At 42.0% G+C, this 20,047-nt stretch overlaps 1 protein-coding gene across 2 annotated transcripts in view; it reads right to left on the minus strand.

The window, feature by feature from the left end:
- The window catches only part of CWC27 (CWC27 spliceosome associated cyclophilin), a 164,855-nt gene extending 144,831 nt beyond the window's left edge, over positions 1 to 20,024 (minus strand). For both annotated transcript variants that reach the window (XM_074995517.1, XM_074995519.1), the window contains exons 1-5: positions 19,845 to 20,024; positions 14,814 to 14,910; positions 5,191 to 5,303; positions 1,081 to 1,224; positions 123 to 221 (exon numbers count right to left, since the gene is read on the minus strand). In XM_074995517.1, coding sequence (XP_074851618.1) covers positions 123 to 221; positions 1,081 to 1,224; positions 5,191 to 5,303; positions 14,814 to 14,910; positions 19,845 to 19,886 — 495 coding nt within the window. In that variant the 5' untranslated portion in view covers positions 19,887 to 20,024. The remainder of the gene's footprint in view (positions 1 to 122; positions 222 to 1,080; positions 1,225 to 5,190; positions 5,304 to 14,813; positions 14,911 to 19,844) is intronic.
- Positions 20,025 to 20,047: the final 23 nt, after the last annotated feature.

Below are 20,047 nucleotides of genomic sequence, written 5' to 3' on the forward strand. Positions count from 1 at the left end.
AAATACACTCATAAATATTATTCTGCAATAATATATAATTCACTCAGATAAATTAATGCCAATACTTCCTACCAGAACACAACTGTTTAAAGATATAATATTTTAGTTAACACCATACATACCTCACTACTTTTTATTTTGTGTGGATTGAGTGGTCTTTCTTCTTTGTCAATTTCTACCTCAGCCAGTCGTAACATATTGTATATGGTATCCCCAGTAATCTATCAAATGCACAAAGAAGGTTTTAAACTTCTTTAAAAGTTCATTTTTAATACTTCTTTTAAAGTTGAAAAAACATCAAGTTTTTGAAGTTAGTTATTTTAAAGCCAAACATTTTTCAGATTGCTTGTTAATTATTCTGCAAAATTTAAGGAAACGTTTATGTAAATAATTTGAATATATAAGAGTGGGATATCTATTACATATTTCAAACACAACAAGACTCTGCTCTTTAGCAACCTGATACTACGTTCAAGGTTTTTTTCATTTAATCACCACAAAAGTTAGTTGAAAGAAGCTAAACAAGTATTTGTGGATCCCAGAAAAAAGTTATTTTTCTCTAAAATTTCTCAGTGAGTGCTGTGAGTTGAAAATAAAACTAACAAAAAAATTCTGTAGTGTACAGGTGTATAAAATGGGTCTTATTTTGAAGTTAATCTACTCGACAGCATCCATGTTTCCTTGACATCATTTTATTGCTTTAATTGCTTATGTTGCTCTTGAATAGTGATATTAGAACTGCATTTCTAAATTAACATTTTAATAATAGAAAAAACAAGCATATATGAGACAATCAGAGAACTATTATTTTTATTAGATTTCTCTGAAAAAGTTTATTGCAAAATTTCCATGTAGAAAAACAATGGAAAATTATTAAGGGGAACTACCGAAAACATTAGTGTCAGGCATGGTAGGTGTAGAAAAATTGCAATGTTCTTACTACTAAAATAACTTTGAAAATAGCAAAATGCATTTGAGTTGTGTAGAGTACTAGATAGTAAGAAAACTCTTTCTAAATTTAGAAGTGCACATTATTGCCTCTGTCAAAACTATGATTCAAGTCAGGACTCTAAAGCAAACCTTTCCAAAAATGGTGTGCTTGCTGTTAAGCTCATCTGCACGGCCCAGGGTAAAGAAGAACTGACTGCCATTATCATGAGCTCCAGCATTTGCCATAGCAACCAGTCCTCTTCGATTAAAACGCAATCTTGAGTGGAATTCATCCTACCAAATACAAAGGAAGATGGTTTAATATGCACTTTTAATTTTCAACTTGTTTAACAAGCTCACAAACACCTTAAAATACATACAAGAATTTCTTGTATTTGAAAAATTTCATAATGTTGTACCAAAATAACATTATTTACGGTTGTCTTCCTATATAAGTATCGTGCTTTCTGATCTTTAATTGAAAAACTTTTAAACAAAATTTCTGCTCTTTCCATCATTTCTTTTTGTTTTCTGGTATGCCAATGTGAATAAGCACATAATTACTCCTCTTTAGGAAAATATTCTTGAAGGAAACATCAAAAACTACCCTCAGGTCAGCAACGCAAACACACACATTAATTTTTTAAAAGTGCAAGCTGAAGAGCGTCTTGTTAACAAGGCCAACAAATGGAAAAAACATTTGTCAACTTCACAACAATATTTTAAAAAAAAATAGTATTTAAAATCTTTTCCATCGGGGAGAAAAAAAAAGAAAAGAAAAGAAAGAAAAAAGACTAAAACCTGCATTTTTCTTGACACATCAAAATTATCATATATTTGTTAGGCTAATGTTGTATTTAGGAACAAATCCAGTTCCCCTTAAAATCAATGGGAATTTTGCAGTTGATTTTAATAGTACCAGCATTTCACCATTTTTATACACTGACTTCTTACTTGTACCGCACAACACAATACTTCCAAAGTAAGGTACAACTCTGAGAAACTAAAGGAGGAAGAATCAGCCTTTATTCAAAGATAGAATATGCCAAAATTAAAGTTGCTCATGCAAACTTAATTCAAACTCCTGTGCATACACATTATGATAACCTTCAAATACAAGATCACATGCAATTTTCCCACAACCACCTCTAGTTGTCATTTCTTTTTCTTTCAGCCAGCCCTGACTATAGATAAATATCCTGGAAACGTAAAGATGATGCACAAATAGGTGATTGTGATTTATTTAAGTACAGTAAACTCTCGATTTAATGGACTAATAGAAGGAAGGGGTGCCCATTAATGAGAAAGTCTGTTAAATCTGAATCTGCAGGACTGGAGGCACCTTGCAAGGTGCACTAGGGAATGCTCTGTCTGAGACCTGGGAGAAACACCACAGGCTCAGGAGTAAGAGCTTGGCAGGAGGATCTTTGCTTCTCTGGCGCCGGTGGCTGCTCAAGCCCTGGCAGCCCCAGCTGCTCAGGTGGCTCCTCTAGCCCCAGCTGCTGCAATAGCCCCAGTGGCCCCAACCCCGGTGACTCCTCCAATCTCTACATCTGCTATGGTCACGGCAGCCCCAGCCGCCCTGGTGAGTTGCTGGCATTTATTTGTGGCGGGGAGGAGAGACTGGCAGACAGCGTCCATTATTTCTGAAGTCCGTTAAATTGAGGGTTTACTGTACACACAAGAGCTAGCATGACAAAAAGAAAAGCTAAGCACAGGCATTTGTCCACTTCTCACTTTTCAATGGGGGTTCTGCATAAACTAAGTTCTCACCCACACATCTCAGAGCATGATTATGACTTAACTGGGCTCCTGTTAACTTTACAGATGCACCCTAAGACCAAGGTTAAGGCAGTGGTATGAAACTACAGTTTTTTTGTGATCTAGTCTCATAAGGCTGAACTGGGAAACAGGAATGGATCCTGTATAACTACGAGGGTGGCAGAAGCACAGTGAGCCTTACAAAACAGGTTATTTTTCTTCTGTTTGTGTACAGAATTTCACTTGTGGAATGGAAAGCTCTCAAAAGTACCCAAAGTGCCCTTATAAGTAGGTCCTCCATTTGGAGCATACTCTGCAACTGCTGAGGCACAGGTCCTCTTTCTCCCTTATTCCTTAGCCTTTTTGTTGAGTCTGTAAGCTCCCTCACAGATCAGAATGGGAAGGAATCACTGCCATATGGAGATCAACACTGCAGCCACACTATTGGACAGAACTACCATAGTGGCATCTGAGCAACAATACCCTGCTCAGTCCTGATTCCACGTAATAGTCCTTCTTGTACATAAAACCTGAAGCTAACTTCATGCAACTCAATCATTTCCAGAAGATACTGTACGCCGAGATAGCACACAAAAAATAAACAAAAGTTGCGTACTAATGTTAACTAGGAAAAAAAATCAGTCTGGCCAATTGATCACATGTTCCCAGTTTCGTAATATAAATCTGTTTCTTCATGCAGTCAGGATAGGGAAACTACCCCTTTGAGGCCTGAGGTTTAAAAAAAGCATAATCCTGAGCTGAAAAAAATCAGGGCAGGTTTACACAGAGTATACAGGGCCTTGCCTCTAAATATTCCCAGTGACACAATAGCTGCCATATAGCATTAACCACTTTAGAGTGGTCTAACAGATCACAAAAACACAGGCAGCATGTACAGCAGATCCCCAAGTTATATGAGTGTTGTGTTCCTGCACACCCACAAATTTCATGCAAGTCGGTGGGGCAGGAGAGAAAGGGAAAGCCAAGAACCAGGCGGCAACCTAGCTCCTGGTTCCCCTAGGCTTGTGGAAGCCAAGAAACTGACCAGAACACCAGTGCTGGTCAGTGTCCTAGCTCCAGCCAGTGGCAGGGAGCCAGGCACGGATTCTGCATGGCTTCCTCCAGCTGGGAGAGCCAGATGGGCAGATAGCCATGGCAGAGCAACTGCTCCTCAGCTTCCCCCAGCTGAGGGAGCTGAAGCCTAGAGCAGGGAGCTGGCAGAGAAGCTGTGCTCCCACCAGCCCCCAACCCCTGGGAACCCCAGGATTTTGACTTGCACATAACTTGCATTGACACAAGTTAAGTGCTAGTCGAAATTGTGCATATCAGGGGTTTACTGTATTACATAGGCTGTGGGCTGAGAACTACAGTGACCACCACCCCCAATCTCCCCACATTTCCCTATGCTCAGTGCCCATGCCCAGAGGAGAGCAGTGGGCACGGTACAAGGGATACATACACCCCTCAAGGACCAGAGAGCGGGACCTGGACCCTGCCGTGGGCCAGATACCAGACCCCACAGTGTGGGGCAAGACAGAATCACAGAATATTTCCCCCACCATGTAGGGCTTGGTGGCCAGCAGCCAGAATCTGGGAACCTCGCTGGGCAGCCCTAAGCCTGGAATCCTGCCACATGGGGCCATTCAGTCCTATGTCAGGGGCCAGGGTGACCCTATCCGCAGTGTTCTGCTCCAATGGGCCCTATGTCCAGTGCCCCTGCCCAGAACAGGGCCAGTTCTGGGGATCACTGGGCCAGGCACTCAGGATCCAAAACACTTGCGTGGAAATGGGTAGTTGGACACAGACCCTGGAGTGGTGTCAAATGCCAGACGCCCCCCGCACAGAGTTGGGTGACTGACAGCTGGAGGCCACCATGTAGGTGCACAGCAAGTAGGCAGTTGGAGTGAAGCCACGACCTTGCCACATGGGAACAGGCAGAAGGCAGGTGGCCACCAAATGAGTACATGGGATCCTGCCACACAGATGATAGAAGCCCAGGATCCTACTGTGCAGCACCAGATGGCCAGCAGGTAGCCAGAGAGAAGCTGAGATAGATCCTGCCATATGGTGTTGCAAGTCTGGAACCCTGATTTGTGGGGCTGGGTATACAGCCAGGGAGAGCCCAGGACTTCATTGAGCAGGGCCAGGCAGCAAGTGGGCAGGGCAGCCAATGGAAGTGTGGCCAACAGGAGCCTGGGACTGCACCCTATAGGAAAGGGCAGGCTCCAACTGGGATCCATCTATATGCTAATTAGGTGACATGCAAGCCACAGGCTGGAAGTCACTGTAATAAGCTAATACATTGTATTAGGGTAATGGGTACAATTCAGACAGATTTTTGCACATGCAAAAATATAGAGAAAAAATATGCAAGCAATCCCTGTTTATGCAAAAAGAGGCATTTCTTGTGTAAAGTTTGTTTAATCAATCTCTCCTTGCAGTAAAGTAACTTGCAAATGAATATAAAGTAATTTAAAAACAAGCTATACAGATAACTACCTTGAAAGGGAGCCCATAGATTGACTCTCCACCAGACCCAGTACCAGTTGGATCTCCTCCTTGAACTATAAAACCAGGCACAACTCTGTGAAATATTGTGTTGTCATAATAACCTGAAAAGAAAAAAGAATATTTACTGCAGATACTTTTAAATTGTTCTAAAAGGACACTTAATATAAGCAACGTAGCCTGCATTCTCCACTAAAACGTTATGCTGCTAAGAAGCACAAAACATCTTTTTGGAAGAAAAGGAACCACGCCACATTTATTGAGAATATAATATAAATGGTAGTATATGCATCCATTCACACATATATACCAGTCCTGCCAATGTTATAATTACTAGTCTGTGGCTTTGACTAATCTAATAGACAGTTAGATTGAGCCTGAGTGCGAGAGCCAGGTAATGTCGATCATCATCCACTGCACCAAGGCTTTGCAGAATGGAACCCAAAGCGTCATGGCAAGACAACCCAACTTCTATACGTTTATTAGTTTTTGCGCAGTATGTTGAAATCAGTTACAATGCAACAGATGGTTATCTCAAGACTGCTTCACTGGAATTCTGCATCAGCATCTTGATGACTCTTTCTGGGTACTGTCTCATTCTGGTTTCAATTGGATTTTTTTTCCCCCAGGAGTCCTTGCTTTAGCTTCACAGTCGTCAATCTGCCTCTTTTAAATTACTAAGTACAATGAGTCATGAATCTGTCTGTTCCTGCTTTGATACCAACAATATCAGTGACTTTCTACTGGTCACATTAAATTAATATTAGAAACTACATATTAGCTAGATGGCTACATCATAGGATGTGTAAACATCTTAAAATTTTCAAGCAAGCAGTGTCAAAAGTAAACACACAAATACACAATACAGAAGAATTTGCTATTTTGCTGTACACTGATGCTGTAAGAAGGCACTGCATGTCACTGAAAGGATAATATTGATAGCTGAGTTGGATACAAAATAAGTCATCACCCAGATAGCCTTAATGGACATAGTTCTCCTAACCAATATACTTCTTTTACCAAGGACTTTGCGTTATTGCTGACAAACATCAGCATAAAAAGAGAATTAAGTTTAATGTGTCTGTGTTTATTCTATTTTACTGTCTTATTTTTAGACTCTTCTAATATAATCATCAGGTGGAGCTTCAAAAAGTATGAGTGTTCTAGCACTATATTTCCACCAAGCTGTGGGACAACTCTTATTTTCCTAACCTGAAAAGTTAGTTTATGTGAATAAAAGGAGCTAAAAACTACATGCAAACTGTATCAATAAATTTGAGAAAAAATAACCTGCATATTCACATTATTTGTTGCAGTGCTGTTTTTTTTCCCTGTGCAAATAATTTTTCATTGTCAGTTATCGAGCATTCAAGAAATTGAGGATAACACCACTATCAAGTAACTGACTGGAAACAAAGACAACTATGTTAAAAAAATTAAACAAGAATACTGAAAGGCCACCCTGCCATGACATATAATCTGGTAGAATATAACATTCTTAAACTGACAGACTAGGGCTATACTCTCATGGAAGGCTTTTCCTCTTTCCATTCTTTCCTTCCCTCTCTATGACCCAATCTTCAAATTTGTATGGCCAAACAATGGTACTGGCTATACACCAGCACTGACAAATATTCATCGGTTTCACCTTATATGGTGCACTAATAAGACTTTGAAATACCAAGTCTACTGTGTTTCTTGGTTTTATTATAGGAAAATCAAAACAGCTTCTGGTAGATGAAAAATTTAACTTTGCTTGACGTGTTCAGCAGGAGGTGTTTAAAAAATATGATGTCATTTTAAGACAATGGGTGACTTCTAAATTTTATACTGTAGGCAGATATATTTCCATTTAAAATAGGAGAAGTTCAAAGAGCCTTCTCATATTTTAAACATTTTTTCACCATATTAGTAATGTTACTATTCTGACTACAGAAAACAAACTTCACTCTAATAACCTCATGTAAAAACATAACTTTTGCTCTCTTCCCATAAGGCCTCCTAATTATGACATAATTATACACTATTCCAGTAATGTGTATGTTTAGGTAGTGTTTTAAACTGGGAGCTATAAATCAGATATTCAAATTAATTACCAACATAAAATTGTTACTTCATAGCATTTGGCCAGTTTATCTTTCTCAAAAAGTCCCTCTCATTATTTGTATTGTAACATGTCCAAGGCCCCGTTGTTTGACATGACAAAGGAACAAACAGGAAGACTGTTGTTGCCTTACTGAGATAAATTTTAAACAAACAAAAAATGGGAGGGCCAGTGGAAGAAAGATGAAAAACCTAAAAAAATGATTCAGCAACATAGGTTAGCTATAAGGTACAACTTAATGATGCCAAACCATTTAGAAGGCGGGAGGGAGGACGTTCAAAAATAAAAAATAAACTATCCTCATCTGCCACTAAACAAATATTTTTATACACAGATTGGTTGTCCATCTAAAGATGCACTTCAGCTTGAAACATGCAAAATTATTAGGTGCAGTTCCTTTTCTTGTATTAGTGAAATCAAATTATATAATCACAATGGTCCCCTGGCCTTAAAAACCATTAATTTAAATATCAATAACTGCTTTTTTCTTGCAAGCATCACAGCATTGTTGGGTCTTAAAAGGATACTGTATTTGCCTTTCATATGAGTACAAGAAAGGCATTCCGTTGGTAAAAGACAGCATGAAACAACACATGGAGGCATTTGTAGGATAAACGAGTATCCACAGTTGGCCTATAGTCTCAGGAGGCGGCCGTGTTTCACAAATAACAAGCCATCCTGCAGCAATTTAAAGACTAACAAATTTATTAGGTCATGAGTTTTCATGGGTAAGACCCGCTTCTTCAGATGATTGGAGTAGACGATTAGAATCCAGAGTTTATACAGCAGGGAATGGGGGTGGGTTAGGGCGCTGGCCTAATTAGCAAAGTATTTTGGGAAAAGTAATAAGATGAGTGGATTGCTAAAGAGGAACAGAGTTACTTGGGTCCAAGAAGAAGTTCATAAGAAACTTGAAGCCTGGAGAAAGGCAAGTCTATGGGGGTTTCCTTGGGGAGGAGAATATGCACAAATCATAGAAAGGGAGAAAAACCAGGAAGATAAGAGGTGTCTAGGAGTAAGTCAAGATGGGATGCGATCCAGGCTTGGACAAGAACTTTAGCTGTCTAGACAGTGATGAAGGCTGAAGTCGGAAGTGAAGAAGGAAGAAGTGCTAAGATTTGCATCGTGCCCCATGAGCTAAAGCAGTGATCAATGTTCCCTCTAATTTTTTCACTGATATGCAGAATAAATGTTGTATTGTGCACCAAATTATCAAGATGTGCGCACCACCAATAGAACCAAAAAGCCCTAGATGTAATATATATATTTACAAGTTACCATAGGGGGACACTTCAGCCAGGACAGGATAAGCATTTTAGATCTCAGTACTCAAAGAATTAAATTTAGGTGCAAGAGAGAAATAAAAAGTATTCGATTCAAAGATCAAATGACAGCACTTTGAAGGAATAATATTACAGAGAATATATTAGCATTACAGGAGGTATCAAGAAGTAACAATAACAACACTGGTATATGTTAGGAGATGAGTGTGAGAGACCCACAGTGTATGTGTGAGAGTGAATGAGAGACACATGTTGCATGTTTAAGTAGATTAGCATTCAAAGCAGCCACAACAGCAGCCAGCAACACAACACCTCCTTCCTACTCCTTAGCCCTGTTGTGTCCTCCCATGCAAAGATGGGGGAAGATGTGGTGAGATGGGGGACATCCTGATACCCACATCTCCATCCCCCTCTCTGCACAGTAAGGCTCCCAGGAGCAGCTAACCAGGGACTCCAAGGCAGAGGGCTATGCAGTCCAGCAGTGGGGGCAGAGGCACCTGAACTGCACAGGGTGCAATCTCTGACGCAAAGACAAAGACACTATTTTTTTCATGGGTCACTGCCGTAGCTTATGGAGCACAGTGCTATGCTTGGTGTTCAGAGCATGGATATTTGGAATTCACTATGATAATAGTCTCATCTGGGCCTGGTTTCATGAGGGATTGGCTTCTCCTTGGTATATGACTTAGACCTTTGGATGAAGTCCCTCACCTAAGGGAACTGTATCAAGAAAAAAGTGACTGAAAAGGACTTTAAGATTATGGTCATGGTGGATAACCAAAAAATATGAGCTCCCACTTCAATGAAGCTATTAAGATAAAGTTCTTTGTTTATATAAACAGGGGATTATCAAACACAAATCAATCTTACTGCTCCACAGGGCATTAATAAGACCCTTACCAGAATACTGAGTCCAGTTTTGGAGTTTATATATTTCAAAAACAATAGAGACAAACTGGAAAGAACTCAGAAAACGTCTACAAGAATTATTTGAGGTCTAAAAAACTTCCCTTACAACTAGAAAGGTAAGAAGCCTGATCTATTCAGATTATCCAAGAAAAAGACTCAAAGGTGATTTGATCATTGTCAATAAGTACCTACATGGGAAGATTTTAAGCAGTGCAAGGCTCTTTAATTTAGCAGACAATGGCATAACAACATCCAATGGCTAGAGGTTGACACTAGACAAATTCAGACTACAAAATGCATAATTCTTTAAAAAAATATTTAAAGTAACTGACCATCGGGGCAACTCATGAAGGGACGTAGAAATATTTACACCATGACTGAATGCCTTTCACACTGATATTATTCTAGCCTTACAAGAAATTATGGGCTTACTTTTTGCTGGAGGCACAAGACACAGGAGTGAGAATCTCCAGAACAGAGGATATCTTCAAGAAATAGTACATAGGAGAAGGGGGTCTGCAGGTACCTTATCTCTAACAGATATATACAAGGGGGTGATGGCACCAGTGTGGGGGTGCTGGCACCAGCTGAAGACCCTGGGTAGCTGCAAGTTCCTTCATCCTCCCATGGTTTAGTTTTCCCAAGGTGACCCTGTACAGGGGGTCCCTGTTCTAAATCCAGATTACAATCCTAAATAACGCAATTTACAGCAAAATTACTTATAATGGGGAATTAATACCCATAGGCTGTGTCTACACATAACACTTCTTCCGGAAGCAGAATGGTAATGAGACTTCTGGAAGATGCTAATGAGGCACAGATGTAAATTTTCCATGCCTTGTTAGCATATGGGCATGTGATTTGGAGTCCAGAAGAAGCTCTTGCGGACTTCAAAATACACATGCAGATGCACGGCCCGCTAAGATCTTCCAGAAGGAAATCCCCTTCCGGAAACCCCTTCTTCAAAATTTTGGGGAAGAAGGGGATTCCAGAAGGAGGGTTTCCTTCCAGAAGTCCCCGGCGGCTGCACATCTGCACATGTATTTTGGAATCTGGAAGAGCTTCTTCCAGACTCTGAATTACATGCCCATATGCTAATGAATCACAGAAAATTTACATCCACACCTCACTAGCATCTTCCAGATGACTCATTACTATGCTGTTTCCAGAAGAATCGGCACGCGTAGACACAGCCATAAGGAATAATGTAATTAGCTTGAGATACATTCCCAACACATAGACTTCACACACACACACACACACACACACACACAGTGTGTGTGTGTGTGTGTGTGTGTGTGTGTGTGTGTGTGTGTATATGTACATATAGCCCATAAAAACAATACACAGAAATAGATAAGACAAGTATGTTGTTATTCTTACCTTGCAAATGGATTTGATGTGCTTGATGGTGGAAGTAGGGATACTGAAACTGTAACCCTGGTTGATGAAAGTTAGGCAAAGGAGAAAGGAGATGACACAATGGAGTCATCCACAACCACCTCTTCTTCATCCAAGATGTCAATTTCTTCATCCTCCTCGACACCTAATGGCTGTCAACAACTTTTACCTGTGCTTCTTCCATGTCTTGAAGGCCTTACGGTCCAGCTTCTTCTGTGACTGATTCAGGTTTCACTGCTTTCCTAAAGAAAGATTCTAGTTTTCTCTGCTTGCCACTGCAAATTTTTGCATCCAAAATCTCTCGACAGCATGAAAAGCTGCCATTTAGGAGACATGCAGTCTTAGAAGAGCAATCAGTTAGATGATCATGAGTCTTGATTACGTCAATGATTTCATCAGCAAGGTTAAAAATATGAAAGACGTCACTGTAAGTCCTTTATCTTCCTTCTTTGTCGTTTCTTCTTCATCTTTCCTCTTCAAGTGCTTCGTTATTTAGCTCTTCAGGTCTTCATTACTTAGAGGTTCTGAATGAGTAGACCGACCATATCTCCACCTCAAATACGGAATGGGGGGGGTCAGGCGGCTCCTCCAAGCCCCAGGGAGCCAGGAAGGAGGTGGCAGCTGCCGGTGCTACCAGGGATCCCAGGGAAGCCAGCCAGTGCTCCCATGCAGCTTGCAGGGATTTACTCTGGTTACTGTATCTTTTACTTTCTGTTTAAATAAGCTCCTCATTTTTGTGTAATTCCCCTTTTTGAAATTAAATGCCAGAGCGTTGGACTGCTGAGATGTTCTTCCCACCACAGGAATGTTAAATGTTATTGTATTATGATCACTATTCCCAAGCACTCCTGTAATAGTTACTTCCTGGACCAGATCCTGTGTTCCTCTCAGCACTAAATCGAGAACTGCCTCTCCCCTGGTGGGTTCCTGTACTAGCTGCTCCAAGAAGCAGTCATTTAAGGCATCAAGGAACTTTACCTCTGCATCTTTTCCTGAAGTGACATGCACCCAGTCAACATGGGGATAACTGAAACCCCGTACTGAGTTTTTTTATTTTGAGAGCCTCTCTAATCTCCCTTAACATTTCAATGTCACTATCACTGTCCTGGTCAGGTGGCCGATAATATATCCCTACTGCTGTATTCTTATTAGAGAATGGAATTACTATCCACAGTGACTCTATGGAATATTTTGATTCAAGATTTTTACTTCATTTGATTCTATATTATCTTTCACATACAGTGCCACTCCACCACCTGCATGACCTATTCTATCCTTCCAATATATTTTATAGCCCAGTATGATTGTGTCCCACTGACTGTCCTCATTCCACCAGCTTTCTGTGATGCCTGTTATGTCCATCTGCTCCTTTAATATGAGGTACTCGAGTTCACCCATCCACACTGCTAGCAGTAAACATTAAAAAGGTCATAGAGCAGTTTTTAAACTAAGAGATGGGGGAAAGCCTATGGGTGCAGAGGAGCATGTGGATCGGATGGAGACTTCTCTTAGAGGAGAGTCCATTGACAGAGATTCTCTAGGTTTTAATCAGAAAGAGAGGAGGGGAGATCACATAACATGCACCAGATCAGGCAGGAAACACTCACATATAAAAGAACCTAATACATCAGGAAAGAGCAGACTAACAAACAGTGACAATTTTTTAAAATGCTTCTACACAAATCCTATCTATGTTTTTAATGATCGAATTGCCCACTACTAACACTTTCCTCTTCCTAACAACTGGTGTTCCCTCCCCCACAGAGGTATCCTCAGTGTGAGAGGAGGCCATAACATCCTGCGGAAGGAGGGTCCCAACTATGGGATGATTTGCCTCTGATTCCATTGACTGCTCTCTTTCCTGAGCCTTTCATCCTCCTTCACAGCACTGAGGCTGTCAGACTGGAGGTGGGACAGTACTACAGTGTCCCAGAAAGCCACATAAATCTCTCTGCCTGCCTTAGCTCCTCCAGTTTAGCCACCCTGGCCTCCAAAGGGCGAACTTGGTCTCTGAGGGTCAGGAGCTCCTTGCACGGGGTGCACACATGGGCAGGCAATCATACTTGTTACACTCAACACAATAAACAGGATAGACCCCACTGTGCTGCTGGGCTTCTGCCTGCATTTTATTCTAAGAATAAACTGAATTATATACAGGGCTTTCATTTAAATGTTTGTGATATAGTTTTACAAAGTCTTACATCTAAAGGTGGTCAGAAGTAACTAGTGCCCTCTGAGAGCACTCTCTAAACTCCCCTCTCAAAACTCCCTCCTGTTAACAAATGCCTTGTTTGCAAGCTCCCTAGTCGCTTACTATCAGGGATTATAAAGCTCCGGCCCTCCTGATACTCCTTCCCTCTGGCTACGGCTTGACCAATGAGCAGAGAGTTTTTTATTTCAAATCCTAAATAAGGCTCACAGCTTCCAACCGCCGGCCTGCGCACAGCCTAAGCGGTTTAATTTTCTTGTCTCCCTTGGCATTGCCACCAAGCAAGGGTGTCAGGTGGTCTTTTGAAGTCTGGTGAATTTTTTTCATTAACAGAAATGTAGGTTCATTTTGGCATTTGTTTCCAATAAAGCCCCATTTCATTCACATTAAAGACTAGTTGTGGATCATATCCTCCTTCCTGAATGATCTCTCGACTTTGCCTCGTATGCCTTGGCTGGTTCTGTGTTAGGACTCACTGCTTCACCTCACACGCTAACATTCCTGAACCCACAGCACAACTGGAAACTGTGAAACCAGCCATGGCTAGCATTAAATGTTTCTTCTTTAGAAGTGCCTCCCTGCTCCTATTTCTCTGTATCCTTCAGGAATCTGAATAACCTCAGTGTCTTCTCCTGAATGGCACTGAGACTTATCGACATATTCCTCATACACAAGTCATCCAACCATGTAGCCAATATTGTCTCCATTGTTTCCATCACCTTTCTTCTTTGCCGAGCGATCTTTACAGAAGAATGCTGCATCATATGCTTAACCTTTTCCATTACATCATCAGCATTCTTGGCAATGGTATGAATGTTTGTCAGAGGTAGATCAAGATGGCAAGCAATGTTGGTAGCCCATTCGCTACTTCTGATGAGCTTTATCATCTCTATTTCCACAGGAAAACTCACACCAACATGTTGCCTCTTGCACATAGCACTTAACTTTGCACAAACACTCGATTTCCCATTCATGGTTAAAGGATTACACAAATATATGAAGATAAAAGTATGTGCACTTTCAATGCATTCACTTCAAAACTTACACACAGTAAGGAGGACAACAAAAAGGATTGCTGTCCCTTGAAAAATGATTTAAGTGCAGAGCTGTGTGATGTATAATGAACTTAGCTTTCTTAATTAATTTACGACTTATATGCGAAAAAACATAACGGGGACCCCCTATAATTCCGAAACCGTCTTACTTTGATCTGGATTACAGTGCTCCTGCTACTCTGAAACAGCGGCACAATGAAATATTTAACCCACAAAGGTTTACTGAAAGAAAACAGGAAGCCATAAACAGGGAAAGGAAAATTATACAAAAAGTAAATTTTCAAGAGACTTTCTTGGATTGGTTGGCTAACACTTCATGAGTTTACTGAAGAACACAGTTGTATGTTACAATACAGTCACAAAGTAAGTCCTCCAAAGTCTCTTTTGTAGCCTGCCATCTACTAGATTTGAGAAAAATGTTTAAAATGTTTTTTAAAATCTTCCTCTAGGTGATTTTCTGTAGCTTTGAAAAGGTTATTTCTCAATGCTTCTAGTTCTTCTACATGCAGGTAACTATGTCTTAATGTCTGTTCCCCTGGGATATTATTGTAATGTTTTTCTGATTTTTGTTTTATGGAAAAGCATACATGAAAAAAGTGACAAACACTGTACATTGAATAATATTAACTACTACTATCCAACTCCATTGTTACCTTCCATACAAAGCTGGACGAAATTTCGGCATGCTTTAGGTGCTTCTTTTGACCATAACTCTATGTCAATATCTCCAGCTGTTGTTTTCAGCAAAACCTATAAAATATATGCAATGTATTATTTATCTTAATGCACTTAAACATTTATAGGTGAAATTTCTGATAAAATAATAAAGTTAAAAGTAAAAAAAACCAAAACTTAGGAATGTATGAACAAAATCAGGAATTTTGTCTGGTTTTAAGTGGCAGCTATTATAATATACTAGATGTCAACCATTTGTCCTACAGTTTGTCCGACAGACAAGATACAACATAAAGAATAGTTTTCATAAGACTTTATTGCCAATGGCCTGCTGTGTGACATTGGGCAAGTTTCTTTGCCTCTGTATCAGTTTCCTTTCCTGACTTTAATTTTTGCATAGAAAATAAAACTTCTGCCACCAGAGGGTATTACAGCATTAGAACAGAGCAGCAGCACCAGCCAGCAAGGGAAAAAAGAAAGACTGTGTCTTTCCTGCATTCCCTGTTGGGCCACGTCAGGAGACAAGGGGTATGGAGAGACAAGACAATGTGGAGCTACTATAAGGTCAGAAAGGACTCATATGGAATAATGGCGAACGACCGACTGGGATAGGGGCTGAATGGGAGTAGAGACACCAGGGCCATGGAGGGAGGAAGGTACAGAGTCACATCGGGGGGGACATGAGCAGCTGAGTGAGAACGCAAAGACATACGTTAATGGGGAAATGTACGTCTGAGTGAGGGTGGAACATGGGGGAGTTCATGAGCACACAGGGACAGAGACGGCTTAGTCCAGGGAAGGACTCTGCACCAAAAAAATTCAAAATTGTGCACCAAAAAGTTCAAAATTCTGCCTATTTAATTTGTCAAAATAATGCAAACTAATCACACCAGTTTCAATTGGTTTGGTAATCTATTTAAACTACAGGTAGCTCCTCTTTGGTCTGGCACCTGGGATCTGAGTGGTCCCAAATGTGGTATTTTGCCACACCAGGACAGGTTAGTACTCTCCGGTCCCTGGCTGCCCTCCATGGTTCTCCAGCCAAGGCTGCCAAGGGACACTGGCACTCCAGCCCTGGCCTGCTGTGTGGGGCAGCCAGGGGACACTGGCTTTCCAGCCCCAGCCCAAGCCTCTTGCAGTTGATTAGGGGCTGCTGGCGCTCCGCACCCTCTTCCCCCTCCACCCCCTGTGGGACCTTTGTGGGCTGCTGGCACTCCGGCGCCAGCCCCACTGCCCTTCGCAGGGCTGCTGGGAGGCCGTTAGGCTTGTCCTCAAGCCCTGGGTCTCTGGTACAGGAGCATCCCTGGTCCTGACAGATGAGGGATGTTGCTGGACCAGAGAGCACTGGTCTCTGATCACACCACGCGTTAATGCGTCGAATCTGAATACGTACTCTAATTAACAAATCTCTTGCTCTAATCGGTTGTTAAATTCTTTGTGTTCCAGGACACAAATTCTGGGGTCTTTAACAGAATTGCCCATTCCACTGAAGTGTTCACTGACTCACGTGTGTACTGAGTTTCTTGAGGTCTGCTCTGTGTCCATTTATTCTTTGGCAAAGGTTTTGTCCAGTCTGTCCAATGTACACAGTGTCAGGGCATTGTTGGTACATAATAGCATATATAATGTTGCTGGAAGTACATGAGAATGTGCCTTTGAACTTGTAACTAACATGGTTAGGTCCATGTCTTTTCCTATAGACAACCCCTTAACCTGAGAAAGATTCTCACCAACAATCACAGGGTACACCACAGTAATACAAATCCTGCAACTTTTCCTTGCAACAAACCGCACTGCCAACTTTGTCCACATATTTCTTCTGGGGATACCATCAGTAATTTAAACCCATTGCTTCTTGTCCTAACCTCAGAAGTAACAAACTTTTTGGTACTTGAAAGCTGTTATATCCCTTCTCAGTCTTCTCTTTTCCAAACTAAACAACCCTAATTCTTTCAATTAAACAATAAATATCTATTTTTTAAAATTAAACATCTTTATTAGTTCACAACACAGATTAGCAGAACATACAGAAGTACTTGAAACACCTACTACTTATAACAACTGCAGTACCATTGAACTAGAAGTTCAATGAAACAGAGTGATATAATTACATATGTACAATACGCATCTCATAATTCATAGGTTCACCAAAAGACATGGTGTAGTATTTATAAATGTATAACTGGTAGTATAAAATTCCTCAAATTCTCCAAAACTTCAGGGCCAGAGGACATTCTTGCACTTCACATTACTGTGGTTGGCCATCAATATACTCTTTCAAGGCCTCCCTCAACCACGCAACTCCATGCTGAACTCCTGTAATCGCCCTGTGCAAATTCAGCAGACAGCCATTTCACTTTGGTCTTCCATCCTGGAGATAGCTTTTCCCCATTTGCAGATACAAAAGACACAACAAGCAGCTATAACCATTGGAATTAGTCTCACTGAGATGCAATTTTGTGAATACACATTGCCAGCAGCATTACATCCATCTTCAAAAAGCACATTCAACTGTCATTCTGCATCGCCGAACTAATAACTAAATCTCTTTCACAGGTCCTCTTAAGGGGCTGGCATACAACTTTATAAGTAGTGGAACAAAGCATAGGCTGGGTCCCAAAGAATCATTAATGATACTTTAATATTGCAAATGGTAACCCTTCAGTCAGCAAAGAATGAAGCTGTTTGCAATTTTTTGAATAATCATTTTCTTAAAGATGCAAGCATCATGCACTCCTCCCTCCCATTGCTATCCAGACCACACAATGTCAGTAAGGTGTTCCTAGTTATCTGTTACATAATCACAAAAATTATTTCTATCACTATACTCTAAGGCTGGGGTCAGCAACCTTTCTGCCACAGAATACTGAAATTTGACCTTTTGACCTCTATGTACAGTGTGACGGCCAGTGATACTTTTTAAAGTCATTAACAGTCCTACTTACAGAAGATTCATTAATAAAGATGCAGAGCTTTACCATTTAGGTGGTGGTTGGCAACATTAGCTGGTCTTTTGTTAGTCCGCACGCAGACCTCCCTGGCTTTCTGCTGCCATAAACAAAATTTGCATCCTTCACAAAACCTCTTCCTCATTACAAAGACTGGCATTTTTGGAACAGCCCCAAAATGATTGCTTGATGTTTGGAGCCAGAAGTGGGTGAAAGTTCAGGGGAAGCAGCAAGGCCAAGAGAAAAGAGCTCTTAAAATCTGATCTACAACTGAATCCTGTCCTGATTCCCTGAATCCACTGGCCAGTCACTGAAGAATATTGGAGCAGGAGCACTAGGGCCCCCATCTTTTAAGATCTTTAGGCACCTAATGTCCTTTGAAACTTAATGGGAGCTGGGCACAGAACTCCTGTAGGTGCTTTTGAGAACCTCAGACTTGACCTCTGTGCCTCAGTTTCCCTGTGAGTAGAAGAAGACAATTGGTTCTCTCACACTCCTTACTTGGGAGCTATGACAAAAGGATTTAAAAAAACCAACAACATGCTAATGAGATAAGGATGACACTACAGGAAAAGATTAAATATGGTTAAGTCTCAGGTTTGAAATTATCATTTTTCAAAAGGAGGCTGAATAGCTACCTGTCTTGGACAAATTAGCCACATCAAATCCTGCCTCTTGACAAGGTGTTAGACTAGATCAGTGATTTTCAGCCAGTGCACAGTGGCACACTGGTGTGTCATGAAAACTGTCCTAGTGTGCCGTGAAATTCTGTCAATTTCCTTTCACTGTGGCTCTTTGCAGAGCCTCTGTGAGGGGAAATGTTGATCCTGCAGGACCCATTCACGCCAGGAGGCAGATGAAAACCTGCTTCCTGACACTGACAAGCTGGCAGGTTGTAGTTGCAAGGGAGAAGGTAGGAGCCTGTCAGAGCTGGGACACAGTTTAAATGCTGCATCCTGGCTCCAACAGACTGGTGGGAAGAGAAGCCTCCTTTTAGTGGTTACTCGTTTACTCAACATCCCTAGCATGGCATTGACCAGCTTTGGAAAATGTGTCTGTGTGGGCTAAGACTGTATTTTGTGGTGGATTTAAAATATTAATGGATTTGATCTTTGTTATGTTGTTGTATACACTATGATGTCGCAAACCTCTCTAGTAAAACTGTAAACATCGTAAATGTGACATTTATGAACAACAGATTTAGCTGAGAAAAGTGAGTGTGCTGTAGAATTGTCTCATTCAAGTGTGTCCTGTTAGTGAAAAGTTTGGGAATCACTGGATTAGATCATCGTCTTCTAAACTGTATACTGTGAACTTTTCTCTCTTAGAGATCTCTGGGGGAGCCATTGCTATCCCTGCATAGAAGAAGAGGTACATAAAAGCATCACAATAGAGGGTACCAGCATTGCAGGCTGTGACATAGCAAACCCCTGATACACTCAATTTCGACTTGCACTTAACTCTCGTTAATACGAGTTAAGCGAAAATGGACCTCCTGTGGTTCCTAGGGGCTGGGACGAAGCCAGGGGGACAGACAGTGGCTGTGCGGGGATTCGCCAAGGCTTCCCGCAGCTAGAAAAGGATGCGCTTCCGCAGCTGTCTGCCCGCCTGGTTCCCAGCTGTTTCCCTCACCCCCATACAGGAAATCTGAGTTACACCAGGGTGCGCAGGACTAGAGGGCCCACTGTATAACCGTGATCACCGCACCTTGCAGCGGCCCAAGCGCTCCCGGCACGTGTGCACGGCTTGGGAGCACGCAGCCGAAAATGCAGGCACGGGCCTGGGCGCTGGCAGCCGTACACGAAGGTACCTGCCACCCAGCGCAGCCCGGACACAGGGACCCGTCCGGGGGGGTAGGGGCTGAGGAGGGAGACCACCTATTTCCGGTTGGTCACTGTTGCTTCAAACCACAGACAGACAGGAGCGCCCTGCTCCAGGCCCTTCCCCTAGCAGCGCCCAGCCCACGGTTCCCTACGCTGGTCAGTGGCGCTGCCCGACAGGATCCCGGCTCCCTTCGCCTCCCCCAGGGGCCCAGTTGCGGCCCTCTGGCGCCGCGCGCACCTTGCCGTTGGTGGGGGGCTCCTGGATGTAGATGTTGCTCATGCTGGCGGCGGGGCAGCGCGCTGAGGGGGGCAGCGGCGCGCGGACGGACCCGGCGGCTGCTCTTTTGCTCCAGTCCTGGCGCTGCTGAAGCCCCGACTAGCCCCGCGAACCTCCCGCCATATTGGACCACGGCATCCGCCGGCGCGGCGCGGGGGGAGGCA

This window comes from Carettochelys insculpta, chromosome 5 (genome assembly GCF_033958435.1).
Source record: "Carettochelys insculpta isolate YL-2023 chromosome 5, ASM3395843v1, whole genome shotgun sequence".
Classification (NCBI taxonomy): domain Eukaryota; kingdom Metazoa; phylum Chordata; order Testudines; family Carettochelyidae; genus Carettochelys; species Carettochelys insculpta.